The 14,499-nt window shown below is 39.1% G+C and overlaps 1 protein-coding gene across 1 annotated transcript in view; it reads right to left on the minus strand.

Annotated features, from left to right (window-relative positions):
* Positions 1-396: 396 nt before the first annotated feature.
* Positions 397-14,499, minus strand: part of LOC149140453 (alpha/beta-Hydrolases superfamily protein) — a 316,859-nt gene continuing 302,756 nt past the window's right edge. The window contains exons 8-10 of the mRNA XM_089446544.1: positions 1,242-1,337; positions 916-981; positions 397-832 (exon numbers count right to left, since the gene is read on the minus strand). Coding sequence (XP_089302670.1) covers positions 683-832; positions 916-981; positions 1,242-1,337 — 312 coding nt within the window. The 3' untranslated portion in view covers positions 397-682. The remainder of the gene's footprint in view (positions 833-915; positions 982-1,241; positions 1,338-14,499) is intronic.

A 14,499-nucleotide genomic window follows, 5' to 3' on the forward strand; every position in this document is an offset into this window, starting at 1 on the left:
TGCTTTTAGTTTCACCAGTATGCAACAAAATCTTATGCTTCCTCTGCAGTATGATATTCTTTGGCTGCATCATACACAGGTACAGAGCAGGAACTAGACACCCTGTGGCTTTTTTTGTTTCATTTTCAACTGTTAGTAAAATGCCATTTTTTTTGTTGTAAAATGCCTTTTTAGTGATAAGTTATTAAAATTAACCCATGATCTTCAATAGTTGTTGAATGCTTTCCACTCTTTATGAAATCTTCTGTCCATCATATCTTATATTCTTCCAAAAGTTTAATCTATATATCCTGCCAAGCATTGATGATAAACACAATCTAATTCTTTAAGTAAAAAAGGTTTAACTTAGGTGGAGTAGAATGGATTTCTTTTCATCATATCCTTATTACCAAAAAAGCATGTTATGTTATAGGAAAAAATTACATCACTGCATATTTTATTAGGAGGCTCTTATAGAACTATTTCTGTAGTAAAGTTTAATGAAATGTTTACCAGGCTACCCGTAGGGTAAATTACGTCGAGTTTCGTTGAAAGCCTTCCTGAATATAGTGAAGCATCTTTTACATTAGATTCTATACCACCACACCACCTTGTTCAGATTAGGTTTTTACAAAGGAAAGAGACCATAAACTCAAAAATTGGACACTAAAGGACTCAATTTGAGAAGAACATTAGTAATATGCTACGTTTCATGCTTTAAGCATTTTGCATCCGTGCCCTTCAGAAACTCTATAATTATATTTGCAACTATGTCTGGCTTCTCAACATGAGGAATATGGCCACATTCGCTAATGTACTGCAAATTTGATTCTTGTATATCGTTCTGCAATCTCTGTTGCAATTAAAGGTCATTATTCAGTAATATATTGCACTTTGAAAGACAAACTAATTTGCATAATGAAGAGACTAACTTACCTGTGCATATTCCTTGCTAACGATCTTGTCATTCTCACCCCAAATCACAAGAGTCTTCTTTTGCACCTGTAAACTTGACAGTATTACTGGGAGCATGTTACAACCAATGATATAAATTCAACCTCAGTGTGGACAAAAATTCTAGAGAAGCTATACAATACTAGTCTTCTGTGTGATAGAGAGCTTACACTTCCTAAAGCTTTAAATTGAAAGACTTAATTTCCAATACTTGTTAAACATGATATGGTATGTTTCGTTTTAGTCTGACATTTGTATCTACGCAGTTGTTAACCTCAGTGCATAATAAATAATGCATTTGTTCAAACCTCTTTTACACGAGTAGCAACTTTGTATCCTCCACTACGCATGAAATCAATTGTCGCTTCTTCCCAATGTGGCAGAAGGCAATGTAAACGACCCACCTAAAAAGAACAACACAGTCAAAGCGTAAGTGGCAATGATACAGGTAAACATTGATCTATATAAAAGCTTCGGAATTCATATCCTATTTCAAAGCTAATATTAAGCATAGGCTACGAATTTACCTTTTAAATCAAAAGCCATATGAGTTAATCAACCAAATTTCTCACAAATATGACACTTTTGCTTCATAATCACGATTTGCCTAATATTTGACAGTTCATGCATCTAAACCTATAAAACACGAGAACCTTGTTCAAAATTATGATTCCAACTGTGATTCCCTGCTTCTGAAAAGCATATAGTAAAATTAAAACAAAAAAATAAAATCATTGATTACAATCTCTTCAATCAAACTTTCACCGCATATTGTCCTCAGAACAACATGAAATAGCACTTATTTCATTCATAACTGCATTTGAAATTCAAGATGTTGAAAGGGCCATTTCTCTTATGATGCCCTTTGTATCATGGATGCCATAGCTGTTTCATGAGGCTTTATACACGAAAAGTTTTCAATTGTATAGCTGCACTGTTGGATGGCACGACAGTTTACAAATTAAAGCAAAGTATTGATCAATACTGTGTCTCTGGTACAGTCAGAAGGCCTAGGGTTGCTGGATCCACCGCTAGTACGATCTCATCCACAAGAGTAAGCATGGAATGGTTTGATATTAGTTTCTTTATCGTCATTGTTTATAGTTCCATTCATCTTCTGGATGATATGGTAGCTGTTTTATATTCTGACTACCTGTAAGACTCATAGGGCATGAAGATCAAGTATATGGTAGGCATCAACATTATAGGTACTATGCTTTAAAGTGCATTTGTTTTTCTTCAACAAGACCTAGGTTGTTATTTTTTGTACCATCAGATGGTGTTCTTCTCTCGAGACTTTGTGGAGAGGCTAAGAAACACTATGAATTGTCATTCCAAGGAGGGGATCTTCCAGTGCTTTAAAGTGCATTTGTTTTTTTTTCAACGAGAAGTAGGTTGTTAGTTTTTGTAACAATGGATGGTGTTCTAGTCTCAAGACTTTGTGGAGAGGCTAAGAAACACTATGACTCTAAAACTCAGAAAACGTTTCTGGAAATTCCACCTAGAAATGTCTCAATTAGATTATTAACCAATTTTTTAAATATTTCCCAAGTCTAAACTTAAGAAAACTAGTTAATTAATCAGCATTAATTGAGAAATGTGAGAATTATCTAGAAACTCATACGGATCGACTAGGAAATAGTCTCATCCATTGATTAAGTTTTAATCTTGGTCATTGGAGTCTCATGGTGAGATTATAAGAAGAAGTCGATGGGTAGATGGAGGAACAGACTTGAGCTCGATTTCCTTGTGCAGTTCGATTTTCCGGAGAGCAACAGTAGTTGCTGGATGAGTTCAAGCCAAAGTACGGAAGCAGAGACAGAGAAGGGAAAAAACAGTGAGTCTGGAGGAAGCTTTTCAATTTCAAAGAGTCAGAAAGAGGAGGCCGAATTTTTCTCCAGGAAACAGCACAGGGACTACGCAGTTGCTTTAGAAGAGCAATTCGATCCAACTGAAGAGGAAAACTTTTTCAGTTCCAGAGGCCGGGAAAGTTTTCTCGAGGGCTAGAGAAGCATTTTCCCAATCAGCAGCAGGCAAGACAACTAGATTGGCAGCTAATTCAGGGAGAGCGTGTGAGGAATTGCGCTAGGATGACGCAGGGCCTATGCAGAGTTGCTTGGACAGATAGCTTTTTAGAGGCAGTCAAGTGTCGAGATTGCTCAAAGAGGGTAAAATTCCTTAGATAATTTATGCCAGTATTTCTTATGGATAGACTCACCAGTTTGGCAGTATTTATTGTACTCAGAATTTCTCAGTGCTGCTTAATAATAAAAACCCTCAGCTGCTGCAATGGTTTTCCCAAGTTGGGTTTTTCTAGGGATTTTTGTCCAAAAGTAACAGTGTCATATTTTGTGTGTGTGCCAGTATTTTCTTAGTTTCCAGTTTATCTTCTGTAATATTTTTATTTGTGAAGATTGCAGTGTGCTTAATTTGTTGTTGTTGTAAGTAATAAACTGCTAAATTAATTAACATTTGTAGGAATTAATTCCAGTTGCTGCAATAAAATTTCAGTAGTGAAATTTTCACATGGTATCAGAGTGATTTTGATAGACGAGGAAGCTCAGAAGCAGAAGAGGAAAATTTGTTGTTTAGAGGGAGCAGTAGGACGGATTTTTCGAGTTTGCACAATGCCTAGCCAGGCGGTGCGAATTACTAGGCAATTTGACTTTTTCAGTGCAGGTTGCAGAAAAATCTAACTTGCCAGATTGAGTGATTCTAGCAGACAGAGGGAGTAGCAGCTCAATATTTTCGCCGAGCAGATTTCTTGTTTGGTCATAGAAGGGTTTTGCAGCAGTTGCTAAAGCAGAATTAGCATCGGGTGGAAGAGAAAGTGCACACACAGAGAGGATTTTTAGAGGGTTTCTAGTTTAGAAATCCAGATTTCCAGTTGCAGTCAATAGTAGCTGCAAGCATATTTTTCTCACTTCAAGGGGAGTGTGAATAGCAGATTCAACAGTCGAGTAGGAAGAGGGAGATATTCGTTTCAATTTCAGAGATGGCCACAGTTGGGCTTAGGGATCAGGATAGATTGGAGGGAGCCTCTAACTATGTCATCTCGAAAGCTAGGATGTCCTTCCTACTAGATGAATCTAGCCTAGACCTATGCAGAAAATGTGGCAGTACCAAATGATGTGGATCAGCTGAAGGAATACATCAAAGAGATGGCAAAGGTAAAGCGGATGATCTTGGATGGCCAAGGAGATGTGGGATACTCTCGCTCAGCTATATCAGAATCCTTCTAAGCAGCGGAAGATGTTCCTGCAAGTAAAGTTGAGAAACATTAGGATGCAAAAGGGTGAAGGCATAGATCCCTTCCTTACCAGAAATCAGGAAATATGGGATCAGCTAGCAGCCATTGGGGAAGCACCTCAACCTATAGAGCTTGTGTGTTTGGCCCTAAACAATGTCTCAGAGGAATGACAAGTCTTTGTCCAAAGCATCTTGGGACGAGACACGTTACCAAAGTGGGATAGGATGTGATCATATCTGTAGCAGGAGGAGATGAGGAGAGCTCTAGTAAAGAGCTCCATCAACAAAAGCAACAATAAGGGTGAGAAGGAAGAGGAGAACGTGGCCCTTGCATCAAAGGGTCCTAGTCAGAGACAGGGGGAGAAGAAGAAGAAGAAGGACCTATCTAAGGTCAAGTTCTTCAAGTGTGGTGAGTTTGGCCACTACAGTACTCAGTATTCTCTCAGGAAGAAGGACAAGCAGGAGAAGCAGAACTAGGTGACATCATCCGCAGCGATAGACAAGTTGTCCTCCAAGTTGGAGGAATATTTCGCCATGTTTGCAGCTATACCTCCAGGAGAGAGGTGGGGCGATATGGATTTATAGTCCCAGAGTTGCACAAATTTGGGTAGGGTGCATTGAGATGTCTTCCTCATGGATCATTACCTTGCTACAGGGGCCCACAGTGTTCAGTAGCGGAGTGTATCAATGTCAATGATGCAGTCAAATTCCAAAGTGATAGTAGCAGACTAGTTGCAATCAGATGCTAAGGAGCATAGAGGAGTGTCGATAGCAGAGCCGAAGGCTCAGTAGCAGAGTCAACAGCAGCACAAATTCCCAGTGGTAAGTGCAAAGGCTAGTAGCAGTTAGATGCTCAGGAGACTGATGTAGCGTAGAGACACAATTGATTCAATATTTTAGATGCTTCTCAATTGCAGTAGTAGCAGCAACAATTAAGAGGGAGTTGCAGTGCAGATGCAGAGTTGGCAGCAATATAGCAGTAACACATATGCAGCATTAGAGTTGCACAGTAGTTGGTGGGCAGTCGCAGGCAGTCACAGTGGTCAGACATCAGTAGTGTATAGACAGTGATGCAGAAACAGGGTGTTGGAGCGGTCCAGTGCTATAACACTTCCTCGCTAAGAGGGAGTGTTAGTTTTTCTAGCATCAGATGGTGTTCTAGTCTCGAGACATTGAGGAGAAACTAAGAAACATTAGGCCTCCAAAACCCAGAAATCGTTTCTGGAAATTCCAACTAGAAATGTCTCAATTAGATTATTAACAAATTTTTTAAATATTTCCTAAGTCTAAACTTAGGAAAATTGTTTAATTAGTCAATATTAATTGAGAAATGTAAAAATTCTCTAGAAACTCACACGATCTGTTAGTTTTTGTAGCATCATATGTGTTCTAGCCATGAAAGTTTGTGGAAAGGCTAGAATACATGAGATCTCCAAACCCAGAAATTGTTTCTGGAAATTCCGCCTAGAAATCACTTAATTAGATTTGTTGACCACGTGTCAACGACCCATCGCAGTACACCCCCTTTTTTCGCAAAAGGGATAGTGCCTAATCTATGTGTCAATGTTGTCCAGCTATCATCATCAGCCTGATTTCCAAGATGTTATGTAAACCCATTATGCATGTATATGACGTCAATAATCTTAGCAGAACTGTGTCACGTATGTAATGACCTAGGTAAGCCTACTTTTCTAGTGACGATCTCCATTCTAGGAGGTTTTTCATCTCACCGATTCATTCTCAGATGGTCAGTAGAGTTTTTCCCTCCAGTCTTACCCCAAAGCTGGAATGGATTTTGTCGTTACAATCTTAGGTGAGTCCTAATGCTCTAAATCGAGTATATGTAAAAGTGATTTGGGAATTATCCTAACTGTTTGGTTAGATTCTTTTATTACAAATTACTTGGTCTGCTGGATTATATTTGTGTCGTAGAAATAGGTAGTCCGTGAGGGTCTATTACAAAAGGGTTTTCCCCCTTACGATGTAAAAAAATGAAAATCGCGATGTAAAGTGTCTTGAGGGTTGGAAAAATAATGTATCCCTCATAGATTAATTAATTAAATTTTTTGGCCAAAAATTAATTAAAATCCCAAGCCAGAAATTTAATTAATTCTAGGTCCTAGGTATATTTAGTTCTCCAAAGGCAAAATTCGTCGGTCCTAAAAGATTAAATTTTAAAAGGTCCTGGAACTAAGGTAAATTAACTATTTAGCTAAATTTTAAACCTTTGATCCCTGGGGATTAAGTCAAAGTCAATTTTTTTGGGAAATTAACTCAAAAATTCTATTTTTGAGTTAATTAAAATGCATTTAATTAAAAATTTCGAATTTCCCCAAATATTTAAATATTTCGACAGATGAGATTAAAATAAATTTTTATCTTCATCAACGGTCGAAATTGATTTGACAAGGATCACTCAAACTAGACAATGGATGATTTATCTTTAAATAGGAAGTCATTTGTCAGTCTATCCATCCGATCTCTGAGTCGTGTGCTTAACAAGAAGCTCTGGTGTAATCTTTTTTATGTATAATAAAGAAAGACTTTGGGGTTAAATTCTATTGGTGTTACTCTTCATGGGAATACTGTAAGATATGTTATTTTCATGCTTAATTTTTTCTAAAGCCATTGATGCTAACTTCTGAAGAGTGATTTGAGTACAGGTATCTTGCTCAATCGCTGGGGTTTGAATAATAATTCAAATTTTGAACGTAATAGCAGGTATCTCTATTTGACTGAATTTTAGTATTATTTTCTCGCTCTATTTTTCATGGTTGGATTGAATTTTGCAGGGAAATCTTAATTTTAGATCCTCAGGCATTAGGGGAAGTTTTTAGTTAGACTAGCCAACTCCCAATCCATATTTTTCTGAAGAACCCAGCTAAATTAGCTCTGGGATTATCATAATGTTTTTTTTTGTGATGCATGAGGGTTTCGAGTTAGCACCGCCTTTTAAAAAAAAAATTGTGTGGCAAAATGATAGGTCTGGCTACTTAGAGCCTTTAGCTTGTAATTATTGTAATTATTTAACTGGGTTGTTGGGTTTTCTTTTTATCATTGTATATATCGTTTTGAGTGTTTTGTTTTTCTTTTCTTTTTTGCAGCTGCGAATCTGAAAGAAGATTTTTGATTGGAGCCAGATCTAGGCCCTGGAGAGTAAGATCTAGCCTCAATATCATTTTGTAAATGCATTATTTTTATAGTTCGAGGGCTTGAAAATTTAAATCTGTGGATTTTATGACTTCCTCCTGAAAGGAAATCTGAAGCAGAAATATATTGGTTTAACTTAAATTTCTGGAAATTGTTTAAGGGTTTCTTGGGCTACCATATTTTTCCATCCTTTGCCTTGAATCTCCTTAAAAATTGCAGCTCCTCTTTGCTACGTTTTGTTTTATGTTGTTGCTGCGTTTTTTCTCTGGAAAAAATTCGAAAAAAAATTTGTTGCCTAGGGTTTTCCGTTTTTCGTTGCAATCTTCTCCTTCTCACAGCAAATTTTGAAACATTTATCTTCTCCACTGCCTGCAAAACCCTCTCCGCTTTACCTGCGTCTTTCTTCTCCTCTGTCGTCGTCAAGCTACCTTTCTTTTCTGTGGCTCCATCCCTCATTGCCTAAACCCTCTTTCTTCTACTACTCGAGCTCCCTGCTCTTCCACGTCCCCTTTCCCTCATCCTCTTCTCTCCTGCGTGCTGCCCAAGTTCACTTAGCCATCTGCTGCTTGCCCACTGCCATTTCTTCCTCACGTCCCTGCTCCATCGATCTGCGTTGCCACTGCTGCAAACCTTTCTCTACGACTACTTCTCCTCATAAACCTGCACGTTACCGCCTTCAGCTTCTCCCTCCCATCTGTCGTCGAGCTCCTCTTCTCCCTTCCTTCGTCGACTTGCACTGCACACACAACAAACATTAGACCTTTTTTTCTTTGTTTCATTTTGTTTTATGTTTTGCATGAGTTAGGTTTAGGTTTATAAAATTCGATTTCATTTTATTTACTTTTCAAATTGTTAGATTTTATTTTATTTTTTACAATTTTTTTCTATTTTTATTTTTACTTATGACTTTGTGTTTTGATTTTTTTTTTATTCACACAAAAAAAAAAAAATATATATATATATATATATATATATATATATATATATATATATTTAAAAAAATTAAAATATTAAAAAAAAAAATGGTGACTTTGAAATTGAATGAAATAAATCAAAAGGGGAATCTAAGCTTTCACATTTAAAATTTTTTAATTTTTATGTGGCCTATGGCCCATAAAAATTTAAATTTAATTAAGTACTTTTGATTTTTATTTTTGGTCACATTTAGAAATTTAATTGCCACATTAAATTTGCCTCATAAGCTTAGCACATTAAATTTACCTACAGGATAATTAAAATTCTAATCTAAAGTTCCTTGGTGTCTTTTGTTTTAAGTGTAAAATTTTAAATTTTGTGGTAGTGATTTCTCTATTGCCAAGTGCAATTAAGTTTTAAAATCATTGACTATAGGGGAAAGATAAATTTTTCTAGATCTAGGTTATTGAAGAAAATCATTTTAAATCTAGAATCATTGCTTAGCAATTAATTTTCATAATTCTTCACGATATTTAATTGCTAGAATATATTGCATGTTAAAGTTTTGGGCGTTTACATTTGATCATTCATGATCGTCACTTTTGCCATGTTTATAAATTGTTAAATTATGGTATGTTCTATGCTTAGAGCAATTTACTTCAATTTCTTCTTATTAGCCCAATGTCAGTTCTCAGTATAGCAATCACATTAAATATAAGTAAGATGTTGATATAACATAAATAAAATCGATAAAAGACAAGCCAAGACAAGAGACACACGATGTGGCAGCTAGCCAGGGACAAACCCCAATGTGGGGAAACCCTTTGATCAATTCTTTTATATGCTTCAATAATTCAGCAGAGAGAGAGAGATAGTACAATATCACAATTCTGTGATTTTATATCAACAGCAATACAACACTAACCAACAAATTCAAAGCTAGTCAACAACTCCCAATTTGACCTCAAGTCAACCTTGAAGAACTCGGTCTTCAACAGCAAACATAGGCAGCCCAAAATAGCCCTATCCTCATTTCCCTACTGATTGGCCAGATGATAGGTACTTCCCATGAGTCCCAGACTGCATGGGTAGGATGTCTCGGCGAGAGAAGGATGAACCACTCATCTTGCCTACATGTCGCCACGGGTTATCACAGAGGAAGGCTGAACCATTTACCCTGTACACAACACACCACTAGGGGAGGGTGAGTCACCCTATGGTCGCTCGTCACTCCAAGAAGTACCCCAAGCCCCTCGGAGCTCCCAGAGCTCAATGTATGCATCATACAGGACCCTCATAAGAGGGTATCTCAATGACTCCTAGTCGTTCTCGGAAAGTCAAGAATTTGACCTTTCCCAAGGGCTTCATCAGAATGTCGGCGACCTGCTCATCTATCCCAATATGATGGAGCCTTATTACTCCTCGTTGTACCATATCCCGAATAAAGTGGTACCTGATATCAATGTGCTTGAAGCAATCATGAAATACAAGATTCTCAGATAACGAATCCCACTCTGGTTGTCACAGAGGATCACAGTAGTATCCAACGTATGTCCAAACAGCGCACTGAAGAGCTTCCTCAACCAGATAGCCTCACAGGAGGCCATACTTGCAACAATGTACTCTACCTCAGCGGTGCTCAAAGCCACCGACTTCTGCTTGCTGCTCATCTAGGAGATCGAGACAAAACCCAAAGAGAAACAACACCCGAAAGTGCTCTTTCAGTCCACCACACTGCTTGCCTAATCAACATCGAAATATCCATGTAGCCTCACATCTCCGACAGTGTATCTCAACCCATGAGTGATTGTGCCTCGAAGATATCTTAGAAGATTCTTGGCACCAATCCAATGTGAGTGATGAGGCTCAACCATATATTGGCTCAACATGTTGACTGCAAAACATATATCCGGACAGGAGTTCACCAAGAACATCAATGCTCCTATGAGTTGACGATACTCAGTAGCATTTCCCAAAGCAGGTCCGACAACACTACCGCATAACTTCTTGAAGTTAAGCTCCATCAAGGTAGTCACAGGCTTGCAGTCCACCATACTGAATCTCTCCAATATCTTCACCACGTATTTTCCTTGAGATAGGAAAATCTCTCCTGGCTTCTGCCAGACCTCTAGCCCTAGGAAATAGTGCATCAGTCCTAGGTCCTTCATCTCAAATTCAGAAGCCAACTCCCTCTTACATTTGTGAATGAGAGGGTCTGCACCTGTCAAGAAGAGGTCGTCAACATACAGCACCAGTATGAGAGGCTTATCATCCTCAACCTTAAAGTAAAGGTTTGGATCGGCTTCACTCCTAGTGAATCCCAGCTTCATCAAGTAGCTATCGATCCTCTCATACCAAGCTTGGGGTGCTTGTTTCAGCCCATAGAGAGCTTTCTTCAACCTGCATACGTGAGATTCCCGATTATGAATCTCAAACCCCTCGAGTTGCTCCACATAGACTTCCTCTTTAATCGAACCATGCAAGGATGCGGTCTTGACATCCATCTGATGTAGGTTCCATCCTTGCGAAGCAACAAGGGCTATGATCAAGCGAATGGTGGCGTATCGAGCAACGGGTGCAAATATCTCATCATAATCTACACCTTCCTTTTGAGAGAAGCCTTGAGCAACAAAGCGAGCCTTATATTTTTCAGCAGTCCCATCAGCTCCATGCTTTATTTTGTAAAGCCACTTGGAGGTGACAACTGTTTTGTCCTAGGGTCGGGGACCACATCCCAGACATCATTCTTCATGATGGACAAGTATTCCTCATTCATAGAATCCTTCCATACTTGATGTTTCACGGCTTCTTCAAACGATGAAGGCTCATTTTGAATGATGGTGCTCATAATGGTCAAGTATCCCTGATACTTGGTCGGCTTCTTACTTTCATGGAAAGTCCCTCTGGGTGTAATATGTCCTTCGGCATCATCAAGTGTCCCCATAAGCCATGAGGGCCTTTTCCTAGAAGAGGAAGGCTCTTGCGAAGGGGGATTAATAGGATCCATAGGTTCTTCCACATCGGGCATTGTCTCATCTTCCTTCTCATCTAGCTTCCTGGTGTCAGCTTCTTTATCTTTCCTCAGAATAGGAAGATTGTCAACCTTGCTAAGAGCCATATCTTTGTCAAAGGTGACACCATTACTTATTTCACCTTCCCTTTCACCAGCCACATAGATTCTATAGCCCTTAGAAGTTTCGCTATAGCCCACGAAGATTCCCTTCTTTCCAGATGCACCCAATTTGTTTCTTTTCTCTTTCGGCACATGAAAATATACGGGACTTCCAAAAATTCTAAAATGAGAGACATCAGGTTTCTTTGTAGTGAACATTTTTGTGGGAGTTTTGGAATCCAATGCTTGATGAGGGCATCAGTTTTGAACATATACGGCGGTATTCGCGGCTTTGGCCCATAGAAACTTCGGAAGCCTTTGATCACGGAGCATGGAACGAACAGCTTACAAAATCGTACAGTTCTTCCTTTCCACCACACCATTCTGCGCAAGAGTGTATGGTGTTGTGGTCTCCCTCTTAATGCCAGCTTCCTTGCAAAAGTCATGGAACTCATTGGATTCATACTCAGTCCCATTATCAGTCCTTAAGATCTTGATCCTCTTCTCGGTTTGATTCTCGATCAAGACTTTGAAGTGACAGAACCAGGAGAACACTTCATCCTTCTTTTTCAAGAAGTATATCCAATTCTTACTAGAATAATCATCTGTAAAAGTGAGATAATATAAATATCCTCCCAAAGAGTTCACAAGCATCATACCAGATATGTCGAAGTGAACCAACTGCAAAATGTCAGAGGTCTTGCTATGGCTTGAGGGGAATGGTCCCCTTTTGAGTTTTCCTTCGGCACACCCAGAACATACACCTTCTTGCTCTACATTAAACTCGAGCATCCCGGTCACCATTCGTCTCACATCAGGTAAAGCCTTATAATGAAGGTGGGCAAACCTCTGGTGCCATAGTTCAAACTGAAGAGTTGTATCGCAAGACATGATTCCCAACAGACTTCCTCGAACTTGATATAAAGAGTCAACCCGAAACCCAAGAGAGAAAGCATCTTTAAAATTCTTTTTCCACACACGTACCTTGCCATGAAGGCCACCTTGTAGCCTTTGACTTCCATTGCCGAAATGGACACCAGGTTCTTCTTGAGATCAAGTACATATAGGACTTCTTGCAAATGAATTGTGTTACCCTGATTTAATTGAAGAGTAACATTTCCTACACCCTTTACAGGATAGGTGGAATTGTCTCCAAGAATAATCTCCAAGTTTGTCTCTTCTCTATCAGATTAGAGAGAGCTTCCTTGTAACCAGTGAAGTGCCTTGAGGCACCAGTATCAATAAGCCAATTGCCCAATGAGTCCGGAGGAGAGGTAGTGGAGAGAGCCGATATCAAATAATATTCATCTTGCTTATTGTTAATAACATTTGATTCATACATGGAGTTCCTCGCTTTCTTGGAGGGTTGACCACTTCCTTGATTTCCGGCATTCCTCTTTCCTTTGCCATTGAACCTGCCATTCCTTTGATTGTGGTTGGAGTTGCCTGGGGAGTGATTTTTATCATCATCATGAGATGTGTCCTTCCTATTTGGACACTCCCTTGCATAGTGGCCAAATTTATTGCAAGCGAAGCATCTTCCCTTTCTTCCACCCTTCGATTCGGCCTTTCCTTTGAATTTAGACCCAGAATTATTTCTCCTTTTAGCTTGAGAGGAGAAAGCAGTAGGGTTGCCTTTGCTTGAAGGCATTTCTTGCTCTACCATCCTTGTCTCTTCTTGAATGCATCTCGCCATCAATTCCTCAAATCCTAGAATTCGATCATTGTTGAGAAGAGTGGTTCTAAATACATACCATTCGGATGGGAGCCCTCCAAGAGTAGTGATAGTCAGTTCCCTATTAGTAATGAATTCTCCAATCAATAGGAGATCATTCTTGATCTCAGTGATCCTTAAAAAGTAGGATTGAATATCCTCGTCTTTGCCCTTCTTAATATCCTTCAGCTTATTTTTGAGGAACAAAACCTTATTTGTATCACTAACTTTAAACAAGCTTACCAATCTATCGTAGATTTCCTTGGAGGTGTTCAACTCGGAAACGTAGGCCACCAGATGCTAGTCAATAGAGTCCCGGATGATCTTCTTCGCTTTGACTTCACCATTAGTATACTTGTTCCTTGTAGCAGCCAGTGCATTTGATGGAGGGTCCGTAATTCTACCTGTCACATAGTCCAACACTTCCTGCTCTTCGAATGTCAGATCAAGAGGCATCTTCCATCCGTGATAGTCAAACTTCTCACGGAACTTGTCTTCAGCAAGGAAGTGTGATGAGGAACCCATGAAGCCTTTAGACTCTTTCCAACTCTCTTTGGTGATTGCTCTTGCTCTTGCTTGAGCTTTGTCTTCACCTCAGCTCTAATACCATGTTAAATTATGGTATGTTCTATGCTTAGAGAAATTTACTTCAATTTCTTCTTATTAGCCCAATGTCAATTCTCACTATAGTAATCACAAAAACATATAAGTAAGATTCTGATAGAACATAAATAAAATCGACAGAAGACAAGAGACACAAGATGTGGTGGCTAGCCAGGGACAAACCCCAATGTAGGGAAACCCTTTGATCAATTCTTCTATATTCTTCAATAATTCAGCAGAGAGAGAGATAGTACAATATCACAAATCTATGATTTTATATTAGCAGCAATACAACACTAACCAGCAAAGTCAAAGCTGGTCAAACAGCTCCCAATTTGACCTCAAGTCAACCTTGAAGAACTCGGTCTTCAACAACAAACATAGGCAGCCCAAAACAACCCTCGGTCAACAGTCAAACAGCAGTCAACGAAAACACAACCTGCGGTCAACCCTAACCAGTCAACGTTGGTCAACGTATCACCCAAAACAAAAATGCGCAGTCCAGATCTGGTCAACGCAGGGTCAATGCACTACCCAGCAGCTCGGTCAACAGTCAGCAGCCCTGCACCTTGGTCAACGCAGTCAACGCACCCTAAAACAAAAATTCGTCCTCCTCCTTGCACGTGTGAGAGATCAGCTACTCCTACGCTTGCCCAATCAGATTAGGAGAGAGAAGATGATGAGATGAGTGATGGTGAAATGAGGCACAATGTCTCCTTCCTTTATATGCAATGTTGAGGTTTAGCTGGGGGTGTGCCACACACTTTAACTTGCTGGCCAACCTTGACAAATTGTCAAGAAATACAAATAAATTCATATCTCC

The sequence above is a fragment of the Pinus tabuliformis genome, chromosome X (assembly GCF_031772625.1).
Source record: "Pinus tabuliformis cultivar Carrire ecotype Pingquan chromosome X, CPIR1, whole genome shotgun sequence".
Taxonomy (NCBI): domain Eukaryota; kingdom Viridiplantae; phylum Streptophyta; class Pinopsida; order Pinales; family Pinaceae; genus Pinus; species Pinus tabuliformis.